The sequence below is a fragment of the Thalassophryne amazonica genome, chromosome 1 (genome assembly GCF_902500255.1).
Source record: "Thalassophryne amazonica chromosome 1, fThaAma1.1, whole genome shotgun sequence".
In the NCBI taxonomy this organism is placed as follows: domain Eukaryota; kingdom Metazoa; phylum Chordata; class Actinopteri; order Batrachoidiformes; family Batrachoididae; genus Thalassophryne; species Thalassophryne amazonica.
The window spans coordinates 163,717,200-163,741,938 of record NC_047103.1 but is presented as its reverse complement, the minus strand read 5'-3'; the positions used below and the strand labels follow the sequence as shown (position 1 = coordinate 163,741,938).

Sequence of the window (24,739 nt, the reverse complement as noted above, 5' to 3'; positions counted from 1 at the left end):
CATCTTTGCTTGTGAATAGCTGAGCCTTTTGGGGATGCTTCTTTAATACCCAATCATGACACTCACCTGTTTCCAAACAGTTGTTCTTTGAGCATTCATCAACTTTCCCACTCTTTTGTTGCCCCGTCCCAACTTTTTTGAAATGTGTTGCAGGCATCCATTTCAAAATGAGCAAATATTTGCACAAAAACAGCAAAGTCTATCAATTTGAACATTAAATATCTTGTCTTTGTGGTGTATTCAACTGAATATAGGTTGGAGATGATTTTTAAATAATTGTATTCTGTTTTTATTTACATTTTACACAACATCCCAACTTCATTGGAATTGGGGTTGTAATTTAAATTTGCTAAAAAAAAATCTTATTTCCATTATATATATATATATGTGTGTGTGTGTGTGTGTGTGTGTGTGTGTGTGTGTGTGTGTGTGTGTGTGTGTGTGTGTGTGTGTGTGTGTGTGTGTGTGTGTGTCAAAGTAGAGTCTGTGATTTGGTAGAATCTGAGACACTGATCAGAAACTCTACGAGTAGAGACTCCAAGCCATTCATTATCATGACAAGATGCTATCTTGACAGAGAATGACAACAACACATTACTGTGGAAATTCAAAGAATGTCTGTCATATCAGCTTCACATTAGAGCCACACCATGCTGAAGTGATCACAGTAAGAAAGTAAGAACTTGTAATCATCAAAAACTCTACTAGCAGAGTCTCTCTCTCTCTCTCTCTCTCTCTCTCTATATATATATATATATATATTTGTATCCAAGTGTAGCCATGTTTATTCTGTCATTTCTTACTCAGGTAATGTTGTTTTCCTTTAGTTTACATAAAAATCTTAGAACAGAACTAAAGTTTTAAGCATGAAATTAAATCTAAGTGTGAGAAAGTGTAAAATGTAATATTAAAATGTAATAATATTGTTACAGTGATGCTTAACCAGTCATTGTATGTTCACATCATTAATAGCATGATATTGATAAATACCTTTGTACAAAAACTGGCATTTGGTGTTTATTTTTAGCTGTAACCTGAATAATATGAGATTATGTGTCAAAGTTTAATGGTGGAAAGTTTTATTTATATATATATATATATATATATATATATATATATATATATATATATATATATATATATATACTCAACAAAAATATAAACGCAACACTTTAGGTTTTGCTCCCATTTTTGTATGAGATGAACTCAAAGATCTAAAACTTTTTCCACATACACAATATCACCATTTCCCTCAAATATTGTTCACAAACCAGTCTAAATCTGTGATAGTGAGCACTTCTCCTTTGCTGAGATAATCCATCCCACCTCACAGGTGTGCCATACCAAGATGCTGATTAGACACCATGATTAGTGCACAGGTGTGCCTTAGACTGCCCACAATAAACTCAAAATAAACAAGTTACTATAATCTAGGTTTTTAAGTTTATTTGAGTACTGCAAACTCAAAATGAATAAGTTACTAGAATATAATTTATTTAAGTTCAATTGAGTACAGAGAACTAACAAAAAATTAGTTAATCAAATCTAATGTATCTAAGTTAACATAAATTACTTTTTTTAAGGCAACGACTTTGCATATTTTTTTAAGTAAAGTCAACTTATTATATTTTACAGTGTAGTCACACGACGTCCTGCATCAGCAGAGCCTTAAATTTGTTAGTGATCTGCTCGTTTCAGCCTGTCGATGGCCGCTCGGGGTGCGGTGCGCCCTCCGCCGCCGTGGCCTGTTTTTAATCCAGTTTTAATGGTCCTTAATCTGTGTGATACTGATACAATCTTCACCGAAAGCCACCTGAATCTTCCAATTGGTTTCCAGCTGGCTGTCTGGCAGAGTTTCTGAAAAGAAAATTCATGGAACAAAGCGGCAGTCGCTCAGCTGTTTGCTGAGAATGAAAATCCGCCGAGGGGACTGGACCACTCCTCCCACAAAGCCTGCCCACAGGCAAATGACGCAACCGACAGGTGTGAAAAAACTCACGCATGCGCACGAAGGTTCAAGCTTGTCTGATGCAAGCGCACGTGAGTCAAATCCATATAGTTTTTGAAAAAAATAAAAAGGTCGGATAATTTTCTCACAGACCTCGTATGCCATTACCTTTGTAAGCTGACACAAAATGTATACTAGCTGTATCAGTTTTAAGAGAAAAATTATCCTTGCACAATACTTCTGTAATTTCCGGACCATAGAGTGCACCTGAATATAAGCCGCAATCACTTTTTCTATCTACCTGTCGAGAATTGAGAAGTGATATGTCAAAGTTGCCCATTTTTACTGTATTTTTAATGTAACACAATCTGAGGCCATTTTGACATCAAACTTTGAACTGACTAGTATTCATGTAAAATTTTGCCTGGTGGAAAAACTAACTTTGCCTTTCCTAATCAGTCTGCTTGAAGTGTATATGGTGAACATTTCATTAAAATCAGAGTTGGTCATCCAGCCACCCCCGCATGATTTTCTCTGAGACAGCTCATTAAAATATGGTCACCCTAGTAGCATCCAAATGATTTAAATTTAAGCAAAAATAAATAAATAAATACATTTTAAAATAAAAAAATAAGTCGCCTTTTAATACCTAGTGGTGCTGTGACATGGTTTGTTTTTATGTGCTGTTTTAACTTTTGTATGTGTTTTTTTTTTATTTTTGTGAGTCTTTGCTTTTACTGTAATGCACTTTGGACACAAAGTGATTGATTGATTGATTGATTGATTGATTGAAATTGGCCACTTATAGTGCCACTCAGATTTCTGTCATCTGTTCTCAGTCAAAATTGACTGAGAATCTGCGATATTCTTTAAATCACAGGCAGAATATTCGTGTGAAAATAACATACCAGATTTAAGAATATTTTATTGTAGATGACATTTCCTGCCAATTTATTTCTCTGAATCAAATTTATTTGACTTGTGTTGCGATCAACTTGTGATTGCCAGTGTCCCTGCCCATTCCAGTACAGAAGCTGGAGGGTTTTAGCCATGCTAATGCTCCCCAGTACCATTTTATTGAAAAAAAAAAAGAAGTCTGAACAACCTAAATGACATGGCGAGATGGCGAAGAGCTTCACTCAGTAATGTCGGCAACATGAACCATATTATTTTCATGAATACCTTTAATAAACCCATATGTATGTATCATTGAAGCCTACAATAGTTTATCTTAACAAATCATGTTAAAATACTATACTTAAATAAATACTTAAAATACCTTCACCAAATACCAAATACCTTCAAGATCTTCATACCCCCAAGAAATTTTGAACTATGGTGTATCACATATAATCAACACCATATATTTACATCAACCTACGTTGATATTCGGTCCAAAGCTTTGACTTAATTGTATTAGGATTTACCACATGATAAACAAAAATTAATAAACCCCAAACATATTTTAAAATATTCATTGTGAGCTTTCCTGTTGTGAAAGTGTAGTGACACGGACCCACAACAGGGGGCACAAATGAACGGACAATAGAAGAAGTCAAATATGAACACTTTACTGTTGTGAATGCCACAACTACACACAGCGGATTATAGAACGAATACAGAATCAATCAATCAAGGTGTCGTGTGGGCAGGCTCGACGATAGGAGACGTCTGTCTGGAGAAGAACCGGAACCACACGATTTCCTCCGCCACCGAACCAGGAGAATACTGGAGCCGCCAAGTTCCGAGTCCCCAGGTGGCCACCGTCTCTGCGTGTCGGATCTGGTACTGCTGGCGAAGAGCAAAAACAGTCAGGTGTGGGTGTGTGTACACCCCGTAACAAGTATGGTGGTTATTCCACCTGCACCTCTCATCCACACTCGTGTAGCGACTGTCAACCACTTAACTGGCGGGATGCAGAGCGAAGCAGTCGTGACATACGCCGGTTCCTCAGGAAGACAGCTGCAACAACGTATTCACTGAAACAACGTTAGTAGTGATAACACTCAGGCTGAGAACGTTACCTCCTTGGTAGAACGATATCTCGGTAACGTGGTGGAGGTGTCGTCCTGCTTTATTAGGGGTGAGGAGCAGATGATTGGTGACAGCTGTCATAGCCGATGAGTGACAGCTGTCACCCCGGCCGCTCTTGTGGGGCGGCAGCGCCCTCTCGTGCCTGAAGCCCGCACTTCAGGCAGGGCGCCCTCTGATGGTGGGCCAGCAGTACCTCCTCTTCTGGCGGCCCACACAACATTTCCCTTTGGTACCATCTAATCATTTTGTCACTTTGTTTAAACCTTGTTCACAAAAAGACTTTTCTCAAACAATGTGTCTTCTTAATGCTTCCAAGCCTTTCAACAGCTAACCACCAGGGCCGGCGTTTTAGCATTACTGTACAAAGTTTTACTTTTCTTTCTTCATAATTTGTCATAGTTGTGTGTTTATTCAAGGCCCAACCTCCAGTGCTGAAAAATGAAGCAAAGTGTGGAAATGTCAAAACCTGCAGTTCTCTGAATGTCCTTTTAAGGCTGGCTCCAAATTCTGCATTCATGATAACCGTGAAGGTGTGAATTTTTACATTTTTTATTTTTAAATTAATTTATTAAATTAAATTAAATTAAATTGTTAAATTATTATTTTTTAAATTAATTTATTAATTAATTTAATTTTTAAATGTGGTCTATTAAACACTAGGTCTCTCTCTTCTAAATCCCTGTTAGTAAATGATATAATAATTGATCAACATATTGATTTATTCTGCCTTACAGAAACCTGGTTACAGCAGGATGAATATGTTAGTTTAAATGAGTCAACACCCCCGAGTCACACTAACTGCCAGAATGCTCGTAGCACGGGCCGAGGCGGAGGATTAGCAGCAATCTTCCATTCCAGCTTATTAATTAATCAAAAACCCAGACAGAGCTTTAATTCATTTGAAAGCTTGACTCTTAGTCTTGTCCATCCAAATTGGAAGTCCCAAAAACCAGTTTTATTTGTTATTATCTATCGTCCACCTGGTCGTTACTGTGAGTTTCTCTGTGAATTATCACACCTTTTGTCTGACTTAGTGCTTAGCTCAGCTAAGATAATTATAGTGGGCGATTTTAACATCCACACAGATGCTGAGAATGACAGCCTCAACACTGCATTTAATCCATTATTAGACTCAATTGGCTTTGCTCAAAATGTAAATGGGTCCACCCACCACTTTAATCATATCTTAGATCTTGTTCTGACTTATGGTATGGAAATTGAAGACTTAACAGTATTCCCTGAAAACTCCCTTCTGTCTGACCATTTCTTAATAACATTTACATTTACTCTGATGGACTACCCAGCAGTGGGGAATAAGTTTCATTACACTAGAAGTCTTTCAGAAAGCACTGTAACTAGGTTTAAGGATATGATTCCTTCTTTATGTTCTCTAATGCCATATACCAACACAGTGCAGAGTAGCTACCTAAACTCTGTAAGTGAGATAGAGTATCTCGTCAATAGTTTTACATCCTCATTGAAGACAACTTTGGATGCTGTAGCTCCTCTGAAAAAGAGAGCCTTAAATCAGAAGTGCCTGACTCTGTGGTATAACTCACAAACTCGCAGCTTAAAGCAGATAACCCGTACGTTGGAGAGGAAATGGCATCTCACTAATTTAGAAGATCTTCACTTAGCCTGGAAAAACAGTCTGTTGCTCTATAAAAAAGCCCTCCGTAAAGCTAGGACATCTTACTACTCATCACTAATTGAAGAAAATAAGAACAACCCCAGGTTTCTTTTCAGCACTGTAGCCAGGCTGACAAAGAGTCAGAGCTCTATTGAGCTGAGTATTCCTTTAACTTTAACTAGTAATGACTTCATGACTTTCTTTGCTAATAAAATTTTAACTATTAGAGAAAAAAATTACTCATAACCATCCCAAAGACGTATCGTTATCTTTGGCTGCTTTTAGTGATGCCGGTATTTGGTTAGACTCTTTCTCTCCGATTGTTCTGTCTGAGTTATTTTCATTAGTTACTTCATCCAAACCATCAACATGTCTATTAGACCCCATTCCTACCAGGCTGCTCAAGGGAGCCCTACCATTATTTAATGCTTCGATCTTAAATATGATCAATCTTTCTTTATTAGTTGGCTATGTACCACAGGCTTTTAAGGTGGCAGTAATTAAACCATTACTTAAAAAGCCATCACTTGACCCAGCTATCTTAGCTAATTATAGGCCAATCTCCAACCTTCCTTTTCTCTCAAACATTCTTGAAAGGGTAGTTGTAAAACAGCTAACTGATCATCTGCAGAGGAATGGTCTATTTGAAGAGTTTCAGTCAGGTTTTAGAATTCATCATAGTACAGAAACAGCATTAGTGAAGGTTACAAATGATCTTCTTATGGCCTCAGACAGTGGACTCATCTCTGTGCTTGCTCTGTTAGACCTCAGTGCTGCTTTTGATACTGTTGACCATAAAATTTTATTACAGAGATTAGAGCATGCCATAGGTATTAAAGGCACTGCGCTGCGGTGGTTTGAATCATATTTATCTAATAGATTACAATTTGTTCATGTAAATGGGGAATCTTCTTCACAGACTAAGGTTAATTATGGAGTTCCACAAGGTTCTGTGCTAGGACCAATTTTATTCACTTTATACATGCTTCCCTTAGGCAGTATTATTAGACGGCATTGCTTAAATTTTCATTGTTATGCAGATGATACCCAGCTTTATCTATCCATGAAGCCAGAGGACACACACCAATTAGCTAAACTGCAGGATTGTCTTACAGACATAAAGACATGGATGACCTCTAATTTCCTGCTTTTAAACTCAGATAAAACTGAAGTTATTGTACTTGGCCCTACAAATCTTAGAAACATGGTGTCTAACCAGATCCTTACTCTGGATGGCATTACCCTGACCTCTAGTAATACTGTGAGAAATCTTGGAGTCATTTTTGATCAGGATATGTCATTCAATGCGCATATTAAACAAATATGTAGTACTGCTTTTTTGCATTTACGCAATATCTCTAAAATTAGAAAGGTCTTGTCTCAGAGTGATGCTGAAAAACTAATTCATGCATTTATTTCCTCTAGGCTGGACTATTGTAATTCATTATTATCAGGTTGTCCTAAACGTTCCCTGAAAAGCCTTCAGTTAATTCAAAATGCTGCAGCTAGAGTACTGACAGGGACTAGAAGGAGAGAGCATATCTCACCCATATTGGCCTCTCTTCATTGGCTTCCTGTTAATTCTAGAATAGAATTTAAAATTCTTCTTCTTACTTATAAGGTTTTGAATAATCAGGTCCCATCTTATCTTAGGGACCTCATAGTACCATATCACCCCAATAGAGCGCTTCGCTCTCAGACTGCAGGCTTACTTGTAGTTCCTAGGGTTTGTAAGAGTAGAATGGGAGGCAGAGCCTTCAGCTTTCAGGCTCCTCTCCTGTGGAACCAGCTCCCAATTCGGATCAGGGAGACAGACACCCTCTCTACTTTTAAGATTAGGCTTAAAACTTTCCTTTTTGCTAAAGCTTATAGTTAGGGCTGGATCAGGTGACCCTGAACCATCCCTTAGTTATGCTGCTATAGACTTAGACTGCTGGGGGGTTCCCATGATGCACTGAGTGTTTCTTTCTCCTTTTGCTCTGTATGCACCACTCTGCATTTAATCATTAGTGATTGATCTCTGCTCCCCTCCACAGCATGTCTTTTTCCTGGTTCTCTCCCTCAGCCCCAACCAGTCCCAGCAGAAGACTGCCCCTCCCTGAGCCTGGTTCTGCTGGAGGTTTCTTCCTGTTAAAAGGGAGTTTTTCCTTCCCACTGTAGCCAAGTGCTTGCTCACAGGGGGTCGTTTTGACCGTTGGGGTTTTTACGTAATTATTGTATGGCCTTGCCTTACAATATAAAGCGCCTTGGGGGAACTGTTTGTTGTGATTTGGCGCTATGTAAATAAAATTGATTGAATTGATTGATTGGTGTTCCATCCTGTTACAATAACATCATCCATCCTTGTATACTGTTCCAGTTCACGCACTCGTTTTTTGGCATGGTGGTACCAGCCGCTGTAGTCATGGGCCACTGATGGTACATGCCGCTGTAGTCATGGGCCTCTGATGGTACATGCCACTGTAGTCATGGGCCACTGATGGTACCTGCCGCTGTCACCATGGGACCCTGATGGTACCCGCCGCTGTAGTCATGGGACCCTGATGGTACCCGCCGCTGTAGTCATGGGACCCTGATGGTACCCACCGCTGTAGTCATGGGCTCCTGATGGTACCCGCCGCTATAGCCATGGGACCCTGATGGTACCCGCCGCTGTAGTCATGGGCCCCTGATGGTACATGCCGCTGTAGTCATGGGCCCTGATGGTACCCGCCGCTGTAGCCATGGGCCTCTGATGGTACCCGCCGCTGTAGTCATGGGCCCCTGATGGTACATGCCACTGTAGCCATGGGACCCTGATGGTACCCGCCGCTGTAGCCATGGGACCCTGATGGTACCCGCCGCTGTAGCCATGGGACCCTGATGGTACCCGCCGCTGTAGCCATGGGCTCCTGATGTTACCCGCCGCTGTAGCCATGGGACCCTGATGGTACCCACCGTTGTAGCCATGGGCCCCTGATGGTACCCACCGCTGTAGCCATGGGCCCCTGATGGTACCTGTCACTGTAGCCATGGGCCCCTGATGGTACCCGCCGCTGTAGCCATGGGCCCCTGATGGTACCTGCCCCTGTAGCCATGGGCCCCTGATGGTACCCGTCGCTGTAGCCGTGGGTCTGATGGTAACTGCTACTGTAGCCATGGGGCTGATGGTACCCACCGCTGTAGCTGTGGGTCTGATGGTAACTGCTACTGTAGCCATGGGGCTGATGGTAACCACGGCTGCAGCCGTGGGCCTGATGGGCCTGATGGTAACTGCTACTGTAGCCATAGGCCTGATGGTACCCACCGCTGTAGCCGTGGGTCTGATGGTAACTGCTACTGTAGCCATGGGGCTGATGGTAACCACGGCTGCAGCCGTGGGCCTGATGGGCCTGATGGTAACTGCTGCATTAGCTTCGCAGCTAATCCTCCTCAGCGGCCACAAACAGCAACCCAGCATCCGACCAACTCTCCTCAAATGGCTCCAAAAATGCTGAATAGTGTCTTCCAGGACAACCGAACGTACATTTGTTTTGCTGTTTTCTGAACTTTTACCAAATGAAATAATTGTCTCCTTCTCGCTCTCTGTCTCTCTGTTGCAAGATTTCGCAATGTCAGTGAATTAATGTTTCTGTGAATATAGTAACTCAAGCTAACTCTAATCAGCACTTAAGTAACAGACTCTGATGCTATTATATTTTTCTTTTACAGGTACATGTGATGACTTCTAATAACAAAAAGTGGTGGTTAATTGGTCACCCAGAGGAGAACATTACTGGAATTACTGGATTACTACATTGCTTGTTTGGGGAAAATTGTTGCTTTGTGGGGAACCCCTAAATAATGTCCAATTACAATAAAATTTGGCGCAGATCTTTTATTTTATTGGTGGAACAAGAACATGTGGCCCAAAAGATTTTGCAACATTTGAAATTTTGAACAGGTCGAACACACACATAAAAATATGACAGAGACATAATATTTTCATTGACAGGATCATTCACAATCATTAATTCTTGTAAAGGCTTCCACTTTACCTGTACGAGACATTTGGAGGATTGTCGTTGGTCGTTGCCATCTCAAGCTGGGCTGGACTTATATCTGTTCCAACAACCTTGGTAAAGTAAGGGGCCAATAATCTTGTGCCTTGTCCAGAACCACAACCCACATCCACTGCAAGGTTGAATCGATCTGACTTCTGAAAGGAATTGAATATCCACATACTGTAAAAATTCAAAGATCTATTCAAACATCAATTTAGTGATTGACCCTGAGGGTGAAGGGCAGGAATATTACAAATGTTATTTAATTTTAGCAACTCATTTACTCTTGTGTGTGATATGTCTACATTAACTATACTTGTATAGTAAGTTTCCAGCATTATGAATTTTGCCACGTCTGTAGCAACTGATGCAGTCAGTGAGTCGAGACTACAGATACAAACACACACATCTGAAGTATCAAACGTGCTCAAGACCCCACAGGGGATTTAACACCATTCCCATGACTATCTGTTTGAAAAAGACAAAGAAGAAACAAAACTGACACTTGAATGTTAATCAATCAGAGACACACTCACCTTTTCTTCCATGTAGCCCATAATCACAGGGATTAATTCATCTGGTGTCGGTCAGTACTGAAAGTAAGCAGCTGTATGTTCTTTAACATGTTCTGAACCAACAAGAACGTCCTGATTCCACCAATGAAGTGATGCAGCAAATATTACAAACACACACACACACACACACACACACACTGAAGAGTGTACCTTTGTTTTGTCCTTGAACAATTATACCTTCAACAGGCTGATTATGTCCGTTACAGGTTTTATAAAATTTTTATATTGGTGTGTAGTTGCTAAACTAGTGAGCTAATTCGCTGTTTCGCAGTTCTGAATCTCGTGCTGTCTTGTGGTTTGTGACTCATGCGAGAGGTCAGTTTCAGCAGAGTTCCGATTTAGGGCACAGTATAAACACACCTCATGAAGTATGGACAACAAGACAACAACGGGCACGACAGAAGTCCATCACAGGTGCTACACCTCCTCTAGATAACCCTCTCAAATTGAGAGAACATGTCATTATTATAATCGCTCGTGAACTTCCTGAATCAATGCCAACCACATTCCCGCTAGCCTTTGTTTACATGGCTTTGAAACACCAGAACTCTGCTGGTGCCATGGTGCATTCTGGGAACCGCAGAGAGATTATGGGAAACGTTAAAGTACCAAATTTAATTTAACCTTTATTTAACCAGGTTAGTCCCATTGAGATCGAGATCTCTTTTGCAAGGAAGACCTGGACAATTATAAAGATTCCAATCCACCTTACCTGCATGTCTTTGGATGTGGGAGGAAACTGGAGCACCCCGAGGAAACCCACGCAAACATGGGGAGAACATGCAACCTCCACACAGAAAGGCCACAGATGGAACGCAAAGTGGAAAAGTGTGCTGTGGTCTGATGAGTCCACATTTCAAATTGTTTTTGGAAATCGTGGATGTGTGTCCTTTGGACAAAAGAGGAAAAAGACCATCCAGATTGTGACCACTGCAAAGTTCAAAAGCCAGCATCTGTGATGGTATGGGGGTGTGTTTGTGCCCATGACATGGACAACTTACACATCTGTGATGGCACCATCAATGCTGAAAGGTACATCCAGGTTTTGGAGCAACACATGCTGCCATCCAAGCAACGTCTTTTTCAGGGATGTCCCTGCTTATTTCAGCAAGACAATGCCAAGCCACATTCTGCACGTGTTACAACAGCGTGGCTTCATAGTAAAAGAGTGCGGGTACTAGACTGGCCTACCTGCAGTCCAGACCTGTCGCCCATTGAAAATGTGTGGTGCATTATGAAGCACAAAATACGACAACGGAGACCCTGGACTGTTGAACAACTGAAGTTGTACATCAAGCAAGAATGGGAAAGAATTCCACCTACAAAGCTTCAACAATTAGTGTCCTCAGTTCCCAAACACTTATTGAGTGTTGTTAGAAGGAAAGGTGATGTAACACAGCGGTAAACATACCACTGTCCCAACTTTTTTGAAATGTTTTTCAGGCATCTATTTCAAAATGAGCAAATATTTGCACAAAAACAACAAAGTCTATCAGTTTGAACATTAAATATTTTGTCTTTGTGGTGTATTCAATTGAATATAGATTGAAGAAGATTTGCAAATCATGGTATTCTGTTTTTATTTACATTTTACACAACATCCCAACTTCATTGGAATTGGAGTTGTACAAATATTTCAATAGGGCAGAATTTTGCCCTATTGCTTTTCTTTTTTCCCAAGATGGCACTGTTACGGACATTTGCCTGCCAGAGTGCTCCTCGTTGTTGTGTCTTGTTAACCACTTTTTATTATAGTTGTTTTCTTCCTCTCTTTTAGTTTAATAGTTTTTTTTTTTTTATTACTTCTCTAGTAAATACATGCTGCTTCACTCGCTATTTATTGTTTTCCAGCCATTTTACATTTCCCGGGCCAGGTCCTGACAATGGCGGAGCAGCACCAGGGCCCCTTTGCTTACAAGAAGGATCAGCTGATGGAGCTCCGATGCAGATGCCTGAATGGAGAGAGACATGATATCCCTAAAGAACTGTGGAGGAAATTCCAGGGCTCTAGAGCCATAAGGAGATGGCGGAAAAGGAGAGAAGATATCGGCCGTAGCTTCCTTCTATTGTGAGGAACGTAAGATCATTGGCGAACAAAATGGACTAACTAATATCATTCATGAGGTGCGACAGTGTGTATTACGAGGACTCAGACTTTTGCTTCATGGAGACATGGCTGCATGACAACATAGTGGACTCTGTAGTGAGCTTTCAGTTGGTGTGGGGGAACTGGAGCTGCACCGACAGTGGCAACAAGATAGGTGGGGGAGTTGTGACTTACACGAACAACAAGTGGTGCAATCCAGGACATGTTATGGTGAAGGAGCGTGTATGGAAACCAGACATTGAGGTGTTGGTGGTGAGTCTTCATCCTTATTATTTGCCTCTTGAGTTTTCCCACACCATTATCCTTATGGTTTGCATCCCTCTGGCGGCAGACGTGACGTGTCACATGCCAGTGATGTCATCACTTCCACGACGGCAAAGCTACAGACCCTGCACCGCAGTTTTATTGCAATCTCTGGGGATTTTAACCATGTTACCCTTCAACATCCCTTCCCACTTTTAAGCAGTTTGTTGATTGTAAAACAAGAGACAATAATACAGGTTTGTGGAGTGGTGTGGACTCACCACCTGCAGCTGAAAGTTGCTAAGACAAAGCAACTGGTGGTGGACTTCAGAATACTGAAGACCCGTCAGACCCCAGTTATCATCAGTGGAACAGAGGTGGTCATTGTGGACAACTACAAGTACCTGAGTGTCCACGTAGACTTCAGCCTACTCCGTTTGGGCATCATGTATATATTTTCCTTACTAAATGTCTGCTTATATCCATGTAAATTTGTTGCTCAAATAAAAAGATGAAAAATGATGATAGACAACAAACTGGACTGGACTGTAAACACAAATCACCAAGACCCCCTGGACAAATTGCTTCTGGCCTGCAGCTGAGTGCCTTGCATGGCAGCACATTGACATTGATATGTATGTGCATGAATTGTGCACGGTTTCACATGTATTCCTTAAACAAATAGTTCAGAAAATGCAATTTATGATCATCATTGCTGTCATCATCATCATTTTTGGTTTGTTTTTGTTTGTACCCGAGGCAAAATATGGCCATCGGGTATTGTGAAGGCCTTGCATCCCTCCGTCCCTCTGTCCATCCATGCTCAGCATAAGTCCAGTCCTATTACTGCCAAAGTCTTCAAATTTGCAGGGAGTATTACTGGGACATCAGCCTTGGACAAGTTCAAAGATGGCTAACCTTGACCTATTTTCTGAGGTCAAAAGGTGTTTCCGATTGTTATGCTAATATGTCTGAGGGTATTTTAGCATTGAGTTATACTTTAATGTATCAATGACCAAGGGGCTTCAATCAAAGAACAGTGACTCAGCACCTGCATATTACATTCACATTGGGCCTCGTATCAATGTGCGTACGGCGATATTTGAGCGTATATGGGGTGTAAGCCAAAACGGCTGCGCCACTTGGCATTTATCAATGTGGTCGTTGGCGTACGCTGCGCTGAAAATATACACCAGGTCGAGAGGTGGCGTAAATTATACGCCAAAATGAACCAGCACTGGAATCCACATAAAAATGAATATGATCGGCCTGATAAACAGTGCCATTATACAAATCAATGCATATGTTACATAAATAACACTTTCCTGATTATACTACATAATAATCAATACAAATCCCGTTTTTGGGGGATTGTTGGTCTATCGAGCACGATCCGTGGCCACAGCGCTGACTGTAGAGAAAGCACTGCTCGCCTTTTTCTCCAGACTTCGAGCCTGGAGCCAGAGCAGCGCTGAGCTTAACTTTATGTGGTGTGATCATTTTAGACTATGAAATTGATAATAACAACTGTAGTTTCGTCATTCCCTTCGCCCATGCTGCAATCAGGTTTGGTCGTCTCCATTCGTTTGTCACAATAAAATAAATAAAGAAATACATTTTAAGAATAAAGAAATCTGAAAAATTAGGCGTGTCTTATTAATTGAGCAAGCAAATATCCACATGTCAAGAGTTATTGACATGTGAAAAGAGAATACAGTGGTCCCTCGCTATAACGCGGTTCACCTTTCGTGGTCTCGTCGTTTCGCGGAATTTTTAGTCCAATTTTGCATGCCTTTTTTTTTTACAGTGTTCTGTGTTCTGCGTATCTGTTTATAAGAATCTTCTCGCCCAGAAGAAAAAAGAGCGCCAACAACTACTCATAACTGTGTTTGTCACTCGGAAACAGACACCTGCAGCCAGGTGTGAGTGGAAAAAGGCACGGCGTCAGGACGAAGAGGCGCGATCTGTGAAATACTGGTCAGTCACTATTAATAATTTCTTATGTGTCCAACCTCGTACGTTGATCGTTAAAATTGCATTCGTTAGTTCTAAATGCCATCATAATTATTTATAGGAAAACATTCTATTTTTATTTCTCAAACAAATGTTTGGGCCTGAAAACAGTTTGGTCTTATTTTTCTACTAAGGTTTGAACTTTGAGAGTGTTTACACACGAGAGAAAAGTGAGAAAATGTTCATGCCTGATTGAGAAAGTGTATAAAGTGGTTTTACAGGGTTTTTACAGCTTTAAAACATCTATAATAATTGTAAAAAAATAAAATAACGCTGACTACGTCGTGGACTTCGCTTTTTTCGGACTATTTTTAGAACGTAGCTCTTTTTCTTTGCCGTCTTCCTGGCTTCCGTGTCGTAAAATGAGAGTGTGTCTGAAGCGGAGTCTGAATATTTATGGGCGTGTTCATTATAATTATGATTGTTGTCACCCGCCGCATTTATCAAGGTCACATCAGGCGTACGCTGGAAATGGGCAGGTGCGCACTGCTTGATACATGTCACGGCAACTTTGGTGTACTTCAAATTTACACCGTAAATTTACGCTACAAGTGCGCAACGTTGATACATGAGGCCAATTATGTGCAATATATCACTAATAACTTGATTAAATATTACCAAACTGTTTTATAAATGCTTCAAAAGAAATGTCACATCAGTTTAGACTTTCAGCTGAATAGGATGGAACACATCATTTTGAAAAGTTTACAGAAGAGACAAAACATTTTGATACAGAATTTTAAATGGCCCCTGATGACAACAAAGTACAAAACCACTTGAAGGATCAGAAATGTGGGACACTGAAAAAAAAAACTGTTTTGTCAAGGTAAAGGTGCTCACTCACTCTGAACATGGATCCATGGGGAAACAATCAATCCATCAATAGTTCACCAAATTTAATGTATAAATACAACAAATAACATCTATGAGGTGCATTCAAAAAGTGTCTAATCTTAGGCTGTGATTAAACAATGACTCACCTGGGGGTCTGAAAACCTAATCCCTTCAAAGTAGTCTCCTTGGAACTGCACACACTTCTCCCAGTGGTTCGACCATTGCTGGAAGCATTTCTGGAAGGTCTCCTTTGGAATTTGTCTGCCAGGGCTGTTGCATTTTGCATGATGTTTTCTTGCTTCGAACTGCACACACTTCTCCCAGTGGTTCGGCCATTGCTGGAAGCATTTCTGCAAGGTCTCCTTTGGAATTTGTCCGCCAGGGCTGTTGCATTTCGCATTATGTTTTTTTGCTTCGAACTGCACATACTTCTCCCAGTGGTTCAGCCATTGCTGGAAGCATTTCTGGAAGGTCTCCTTTGGAATTTGTCTGCCAGGGCTGTTGCATTTCGCATGTTTTTTGGGATGCTCATTGGGACCTTCTAAGCAGCAAAAAAATGTTTCTGTATCCTTCCCCAGATTTGTGCCTTGAGACAATCCTGTCTCGGAGGTCTACAGACAATTCCTTTGACTTCATGCTTGGTTTGTGCTCTGACATGTGTTGTCAACTGTAGGACCTTATATGTAGACAGGTGTGTGTCTTTCCAAATCATGTCCAATCAACTGAATTTACCCCAGGTGGACTCCAAATTAGCTATAGAACATCTCAAGGATTATCAGTGGAAACAGGATACACCTGAGCTCAATTTTGAGCTTCATGGCAAAGGCTGTGAATAGAGATGGCCATGTGATTTCTTATTTTTTAATTTATCCATTAAATGTGTGTGGAAAATTATTTTTCGCTTTAATTTTTCTTTGCCTATTTTTGATTATTACACTTATAAAACACAACAAAAAACATATATGTTCTGAAAGCACAGGTTATCCTGAAAAAAAGAGGCATAAAACTTGATTGTGGGATGCAGAGAGAGCTGTTAACAGCAATAATAAAACATTTATGCCAGGCAAGTGAACTGTCCAAAAAATGCCTTCGGACCCCAGAGGGTTAAGAAATTTGTAAAAATCTAAAAAAAAAAAAAACCTTTGTTACATTGTTATTATCAGGTATTGTGTGTAGAATGTTGAGGGAAAAAAATGAATTTCAGCCATTTTGGAATAAGGCTGTAACACAAAAGAAAATCTGGAAAAAATGATGTCCTGTGAATACTTTCCTGATACACTGCACATTGGCAGCAGTGATAAGGAAAAACGCCTTTTTGCGTTTTCGAGGAAGAAACGTCAAGCAGACCAGACTCAGAGAGGTGACTCATGGCTTAGGCTTTTAGGAGTTACAGCCATTAAATTGCATGATTGTGCAAAGTCCAACTTACTTATGGCTAAACAGATAGAGCCCCAGAATTAGTCCCATGACCCTGCCACTGGCAGCAGCATTTCTGGCTGCCATTGCTGAATGCGGTGGGTCGGATCTGACATCCATTAGGTGGCACTGTTCACACCTCATTTGTCTGTCTGTCTTACTGTCAGTGTTACAACAAATTCACAGATTTTTATGAAGTTTTGCTAAAATCCTGGATCAGCTCATTCCTGATGAAGTCAACCACAAACATCATCCCGGCACGATCATGCCAGTAGTGTGTTACTGAATCACTTCCATTCAATATATGGAGGATGTCTCTCCTTTCTATCTTTTTTCCAACATCTTGTCTGCTTAAGAGACTCTTAGGCTTCTTCTAAGTCCTCCTCCCTAGTCTTAAGAGTTTGGCCCCTTAAGAGCTCTCTTAAGGCCTAAGGTGCTTTGTGGACAATGTTCATTTTAACAAGGGAAAATTCTACGATTTTTCTTAGAATAGCGTCACTACTACTTTTAGCCTTAGGATGCTTCGTGGATACAGGCCCAGTTTTGATGCCTGATCCTTTTCTATGAAAAATCATCTTTGATATATTTTTTCCATGATTGAGATTGGTCTTTTTCTTGTCACCCTCTGCAGGATTTATGAGGGCCTAACAAACTGTACGTTCCAGGTGGTCTTGCGGTTGGACTGCTTTTGGCCGAACCATATCGTCGACCGCGTCTTTATGCAGATTCACCAGATGTACTTCCACGACTGTGCTCTGACTGGTCGGCTCCTTCATGACCCGCTGGTCAGCATCTTGGCACCATTTATCGCTGTGCCAGTATTGGTCACCCTGCTCATGACTGTCATAGTGGTGTGGAGGAGTAAGCGAACAGAGGGAGTTTTATAGCAAGTGATCCAGGTCTGAATTCAGTTTTGTTTTGTCATTTCTGACTCAGATAATGTTTCCCTTTATTTTACATACTACACTCAACAAAAATATAAACGCAACACTTTTGGTTTTGCTCCCATTTTGTATGAGATGGACTCAAAGATCTAAAACTTTTTCCACATACACAATATCACCATTTCTCTCAAATATTGTTCACAAACCAGTCTAAATCTGTGATAGTGAGCACTTCTCCTTTGCTGAAATAATCCATCCCACCTCACAGGTGTGCCATATCAAGATGCTGATTAGACACCATGATTAGTGCACAGGTGTGCCTTAGACTGCCCACAATAAAAGGCCACTCTGAAAGGTGCAGTTTTATCACACAGCACAATGCCACAGATGTCGCAAGATTTGAGGGAGCGTGCAATTGGCATGCTGACAGCAGGAATGTCAACCAGAGCTGTTGCTCGTGTATTGAATGTTCATGTCTCTACCATAAGCCATCTCCAAAGTCGTTTCAGAGAATTTGGCAGTACATCCAACCAGCCTCACAACCGCAGACCACGTGTAACCACACCAGCCCAGGACCTCCACATCCAGCATGTCCACCTCCAAGATCGTCTGAGACCAGCCACTCGGACAGCTGCTGGAACAATCGGTTTGCATAACCAAAGAATTTCTGCACAAACTGTCAGAAACCGTCTCAGGGAAGCTCATCTGCATGCTCGTCGTCCTCATCGGGGTCTCGACCTGACTCCAGTTCGTCGTCGTAACCGACTTGAGTGGGCAAATGCTCACATTCGCTGGCGTTTGGCACGTTGGAGAGGTGTTCTCTTCACGGATGATGCAAAGGAGATGTGTTGCACTGCATGAGGCAAATGGTGGTCACACCAGATACTGACTGGTATCCCCCCCCCCCCCCCCCCAATAAAACAAAACTGCACCTTTCAGAGTGGCCTTTTATTGTGGGCAGTCTAAGGCACACCTGTGCACTAATCATGGTGTCTAATCAGCATCTTGATATGGCACACCTGTGAGGTGGGATGGATTATCTCAGCAAAGGAGAAGTGCTCACTATTACAGATTTTGACTGGTTTGTGAACAATATTTGAGGGAAATGGTGATATTGTGTATGTGGAAAAAGTTTTAGATCTTTGAGTTCATCTCATACAAAATGGGAGCAAAACCAAAAGTGTTGCGTTTATATTTTTGTTGAGTATATGTATCTTAGAACAGAACATAAGGTTTAAGCATGAAATTAAATCTAATTGTAAGAAAGTGTAAAATATAATTTGTTACGCTGTCATTGTATGTTCATATCATTAATAGCATGTCGATAAATACCTTTGTACAAAACTGGCACTTGGTGTTTATTTTTAGCTGTAACCTGAATAATATGAGATAATGGTGGAAAGTTAAATATATATATATATAGAGTTGTTATCAGGGGATTTGGAGACTGTCTATCTGAACTAGCATCTTGTCTGGCGGCTGAAAAAACAATCTGTGATGACTTCAATAATAGCAGGAAGGACGGCATACAGAGAAGACGGACCATGAAAGTGAATGAATTTTTAACGGAGAAAAGAAGTCAAAACAGTAACAAAGAGGAATACATTCACAGTAAGTATCATGACATTTTAAAAATCTCAAATGTCAGAAAAAAAATAATAATCTGCAAAAAACCAACAGTTCAATCAATAAATTTCCTGATGTTTCATTAGTAAATATTCCATAGATTATGATACAATCAATTAATTACATGATATGTGATGTCTTTTCCCCCTTTTGCAATTCTGCAAAACCAACAATATGATTTTAAAGACAAAAAGGTCAAATTAAAAGGTAAAATAAAAGTTTAATGGTTTCACTCCCCTGTTTCAAATAGATGGCTCCCTCTAGTGGTCATCCCCAGAGGGAACATTTTTATCACCCTGTCATGTCATAAAATGAATGAAAAGTAAATATGAAGTTTTCAAAAGCATCAGCCTCTATTTCTGTAACCCATGACTCTCCACAGAGGATTCAGCCAATCACAGAGATCGTGGTTTGCACGCCATCCAAGAGATATACTTCATCACCACCGTGACCTCTGTGTCAAGAGATGAGGTCGACATGGCACACAGCAACCTGAAAGAGAAAGTGAGGACATGTGTTCCCAGACTGGAAGAATTTGGATGGATGGATGGAGAGTGGAGCCCAAATGATATGGATTTTATATCATTCTTTGCTCATTCTATATATGACATATTGTAGAGTTATGGGGTAATACATATAAAACTAATACTAAGCCAATATTTTTGTTGCAAAAGAAAGCTATAAGAATTATTTGTAACAAATTGTATTGTGAGCCAACAAATCCATTATTTGCCTGTAAATTCTGCGACTTGGTTGATTACATCACAATACAAAGTATGTATGAAGTTAAAAATAAACTGTTTAAACTGAGGGACTCTCTCTCTCTCTCTAGTGTTCAGAATAATAGTAGTGCTATGTGACTAAAAAGATGAATTCAATTTTTTGAGTATATTTCTTATTGTTACATGGGAAACAAGGTACCAGTAGATTCAGTAGATTCTCACGAATCCAACAAGACCAAGCATTCATGATATGCATACTCTTAAGGCTATGAAATTAGGCTATTAGTAAAAAAAAAAAGTAGAAAAGGGGGTGTTCACAATTATAGCATCTGCTGTTGATGCTACAAACTCAAAACTATTATGTCCAAACTGCTTTTTTAGCAATCCTGTGAATCACTAAACTAGTATTTAGTTGTATAACTACAGTTTTTCATGATTTCTTCACATCTGCGAGGCATTAATTTTGTTGGTTTGGAACCAAGATTTTGCTGGTTTACTAGTGTGCTTGGGGTCAATGTCTTGTTGAAACATCCATTTCAAGGACATGTCCTCTTCAGCATAAGGCAACATGACCTCTTCAAGTATTTTGACATATCCAAACTGATCCATGATACCTGGTATGCGATATATAGGCCCAACACCATAGTAGGAGAAACATGCCCATATCATGATGCTTGCACCACCATGCTTCACTGTCTTCACTGTGAACTGTGGCTTGAATTCAGAGTTTGGGGGTCGTCTCACAAACTGTGTGCTGCCCTTGGACCCAAAAAGAACAGTTTTACCTTCATCAGTCCACAAAATATTCCTCCATTTCTCTTTAGGCCAGTTGATGTGTTCTTTGGCAAATTGTAACCTCTTCTGCACATGTCTATTATTTAACAGAGGGACTTTGCGGGGGATTCTTGCAAATAAATTAGCTTCACACAGGTGTCTTCTAACTGTCACAGCACTTACAGGTAACTCCAGACTGTCTTTGATCATCCTGGAGCTGATCAATGTGTGAGCCTTTGCCATTCTGGTTATTCTTCAATCCATTTTGATGGTTGTTTTCCATTTTCTTCCACGCGTCTCTGGTTTTTTTTTTTTGTCCATTTTAAAGCATTGGAGATCATTGTAGATTAACAGCCTATAACTTTTTGCACCTGCGTATAAGTTTTCCCCTCTCCAATCAACCTTTTAATCAAACTACGCTGTTCTTCTGAACAATGTCTTGAACGTCCCATTTTCCTCAGGCTTTCAAAGAGAAAAGCATGTTCAACAGGTGCTGGCTTCATCCTTAAATAGGGGACACCTGATTCACACCTGTTTGTTCCACAAAACTGATAAACTCAATGACTGAATGCCACACTACTATTATTGTGAACACCCCCTTTTCTACTTTTTTTTTTTTTTTACTAATAGCCCAATTTCATAGCCTTAAGAGTATGCATATCATGAATGCTTGGTCTTGTTGGATTTGTGAGAATCTACTGAAACTACTGGTACCTTGTTTCCCATGTGACAATAAGAAATATACTCAAAACCTGGATTAATCTTTTTAGTCACATAGCACTACTATTATTCTGAACACTACTATATATATATATATATATATATATATATATATATATATATATATATATATATATATATATATATATATATATATATATATATATATATATATATATATATATATACACACACACAGTGCACACAGTTTATGTTTTTAATGAGATATGACTTTTTCTTTATATAAATAAAACAAACACAAGTAGAATGATGTGTATACCTTTCCAAGTTGTCACAGTAATTAAATACAATACCATAAAAAAAAAAATCCATTTAAAATTTGCGGCTCAGCACTTCCCTTCATATATTTTGCTTGCTGGGCTTTTCTGTCCCATCAGTAGCTGGGGGATTAATGGCGGCTATATTACCAAAGCAGTGAAAGCCTTCAACACTTCAGCTTAGTCAAGCAATGTTTGGCTTTTCTGATTAATACCCGAGACTGTGATAGTATTCAAAGAGGAATTTCAGCAGTTTCTGATAATGATAAATGAGTTCAGGTGCAGATTAGGAGATCAACATTTAACTGGAGGTGGTTCGAAGTGCGAGCTCACAGCCGGAGTTAATGATTAGATGATTTGATGAGCTGCAGGTTGACATCGTACTTGTTCGTGAGGTCACTGGAGACACGCTGAGCCTCAGCGGCGTCATTCTGCTTCATCAGCTGATACATAGAAAAGGATTGAACAATGCCAATAAAATTCTTCAATGGCATCATCCTTCTGATCCGCATACAGTCATTCCTGGACACAAAAATTCATTGTAACGTCTGATGAAGTAATAAAACATGTTTGTTCTCATAATGCATCACTTACCACACTTTGTCATTATAGGAGCAGGAATCATACATTTCTGAGTAGATCTTAATTGTGTTCGCTCCAAGACAGGGACTCCAGAAAGGAAGCAAGGCTTCATAACACTTATCAAAAATGTGGGAAAAGCAAACATGGAAATATATTTTTTTTTTCCTGTTAAACAAAAATCTTGAATTATTAATATTTGTTATTGTATTTTTACAATAACATTTTACAATAACAAAGCCAACAACTTATTTTGGATCCCTTGAATTCACAGGATTTCCCAGAGAACAATCCAATCAACTGAACTGATGCACGTAAGTGTCATGGCTTGTGGTGGCTTGACCCCGAAGGTTGTAGGAGGCATATGCAGACTCAAGGAGTTCACAGGGCTGAGGCAGAGGCAAAGTAAAAAAAAAACAAAAAAAAAAAACGAGCAGAGTTCAGGGATAAGACAAGGTGGAGTTTGGTAACACTGGCAAGGTCAGAAATACAACAAGGCACAACAGGACAATGGCGTGAGGCTGGAAAGTGCGAAATGCAACAATCTGGCGAGGGACTGTGAGACTGTGAGGGCTTAAATACTAGTGGAAGAATCAGTGTGTGAAATGAGGAACAGGTGTACAGAGAGTTCTGGAAGGGGGCATGACCAGGGAAGACAAAGGTAAGTGCAAGAGAGTGCAGTAAGGCAAAAGCAAAGTGAACTGGGGCAAGATAATTAAGTGACAGAAAACCCAATGGTGCAAAAAGTGACGTGCTTGACTAACCATAATAAACATGACCAAAACAGAGGGGGTGAAAATAAAAACTAAGGTGGCGAGTCGAAGAGTGGAAAACAAGTGATAATAAGTAAAACGAGAGGACGTGATGCAGGAAAGTGAATACACTAAACATTACAAAACAAATTATTGACAGAATAGGAAATAAATGATGAACAAATCAAACCCAGGGACTAGGTAATGCAATGAATGACTAAACCATAAATTAATAATACACAGAATAAAACCGGTAACAAAAGCATTACACAAAGTAAAGAAAGGAACAGAACCAAACCAAGACTTACATGACAATGTATAATAATAATATGAAAAGTAAAACCATAAAATCCTCAGCGGAACCCTAAACCAAAATAGGGGGAAAACCCAGACATGAACCTCCAGGCTGTGGCAGATCCTGACAGTAAAAAATCTCTGGAAAATCCAGGTTCAATAAATCCCAACATGGTACCACTTATAGACTGTTAGTGTTGTGTGTCGCCCTGGTTCCTGCTCCTCTACTCTCTCTCTCTCTCTCTCTCTCTCTCTCTCTCTTCCAGGTGGCATTCCTTGTGGAGCTGATGAGCACACCTGTCTACAATCAACCTGCCTCCATAAAAACCCTGGTCCAACAGCTCATCGGCGCCAGAAACTCAGTGTTCACGACCTGGTACCTGGCTTCTCTTTTTCTGAATAGAATCAACTGTTTGCATTCCATCGCAGTTATTCCTGGACTCTCTGTTTGTTCCCTACTGGTTTTTTGACACCTGTGCTATTTTGGTTCTGAGCAATTGTCCACTGCCACCCTCATATAGTTTCTCCTTCTCTGTAGTGACACCACTCTCTGTCAGCTCCACTGAGGGGCCACCTGGACCACGGACCACGCACAATTCCACACCTTGGAACTCCACCTGCACACCGGATCCACTTGGGCTGCGACCACCAGTTTCCACCGCAAAGCGGGCCGGGTCTCCACTCTGCTAACCTCCAAGACTGTACTCACCATTCACACTGCACTTGTTCTTGTACAATCCTTGTACAATAAATCTGGTTTTCTTTATCCATTCAGCCTCCCTGCATTGGAGTCTAACCCAGGTGTTTGGGGATCAAATCCATAACAGAAGTTTCTGGCCAACATCATGGACTCCGCAGCGTCAGACAAACTACAACAGGCCCTTTCCACCCAGGGCGCCTTCCTGGGTCAGCAACAACAACAACTCACTGCACTGTCGGATCATGTACGGGACCTCTCCCAACAGGTTACACACACACACACCATATTGTCCTCTTTAGCCACTACCATTGAGAAGCTTACCTCGGTTCCGCCTCTTGCTTTGGTTTCCCCTCCAGTTCAACTCATACAGGCCTCCGCATCCCCCAGTTTAGTCCCTGAACCTTTTATTTGTCATCCAGAACCGTATTCCTGTGATGTTGATACATGCTCTTCCTTCCTCATGCAGTGTTCCTTTGCTTTTTCCCAGCGTCCATCTCAGTATTCCACTGACCTCAGTAAGATCTATTACGTCATCAACTTGCTCCGGGGGGAGGCCCTCAAGTGGGCTACCGCCCTCTGGAGCACAGA

The 24,739-nt window shown here is 40.6% G+C and overlaps 1 protein-coding gene across 3 annotated transcripts in view; it reads right to left on the bottom strand.

Annotated features, from left to right (window-relative positions):
* Nucleotides 1–19,479: 19,479 nt before the first annotated feature.
* The window catches only part of LOC117517358 (putative methyltransferase DDB_G0268948), a 51,304-nt gene continuing 46,044 nt past the window's right edge, over nt 19,480–24,739 (bottom strand). For all 3 annotated transcript variants that reach the window (XM_034178371.1, XM_034178364.1, XM_034178358.1), the window contains 3 exons: nt 22,421–22,524; nt 22,211–22,348; nt 19,480–19,824 (listed from right to left, as the gene is read on the bottom strand). In XM_034178371.1, the coding sequence (XP_034034262.1) occupies nt 19,728–19,824; nt 22,211–22,348; nt 22,421–22,524 (339 nt within the window). In that variant the 3' untranslated portion in view covers nt 19,480–19,727. The remainder of the gene's footprint in view (nt 19,825–22,210; nt 22,349–22,420; nt 22,525–24,739) is intronic.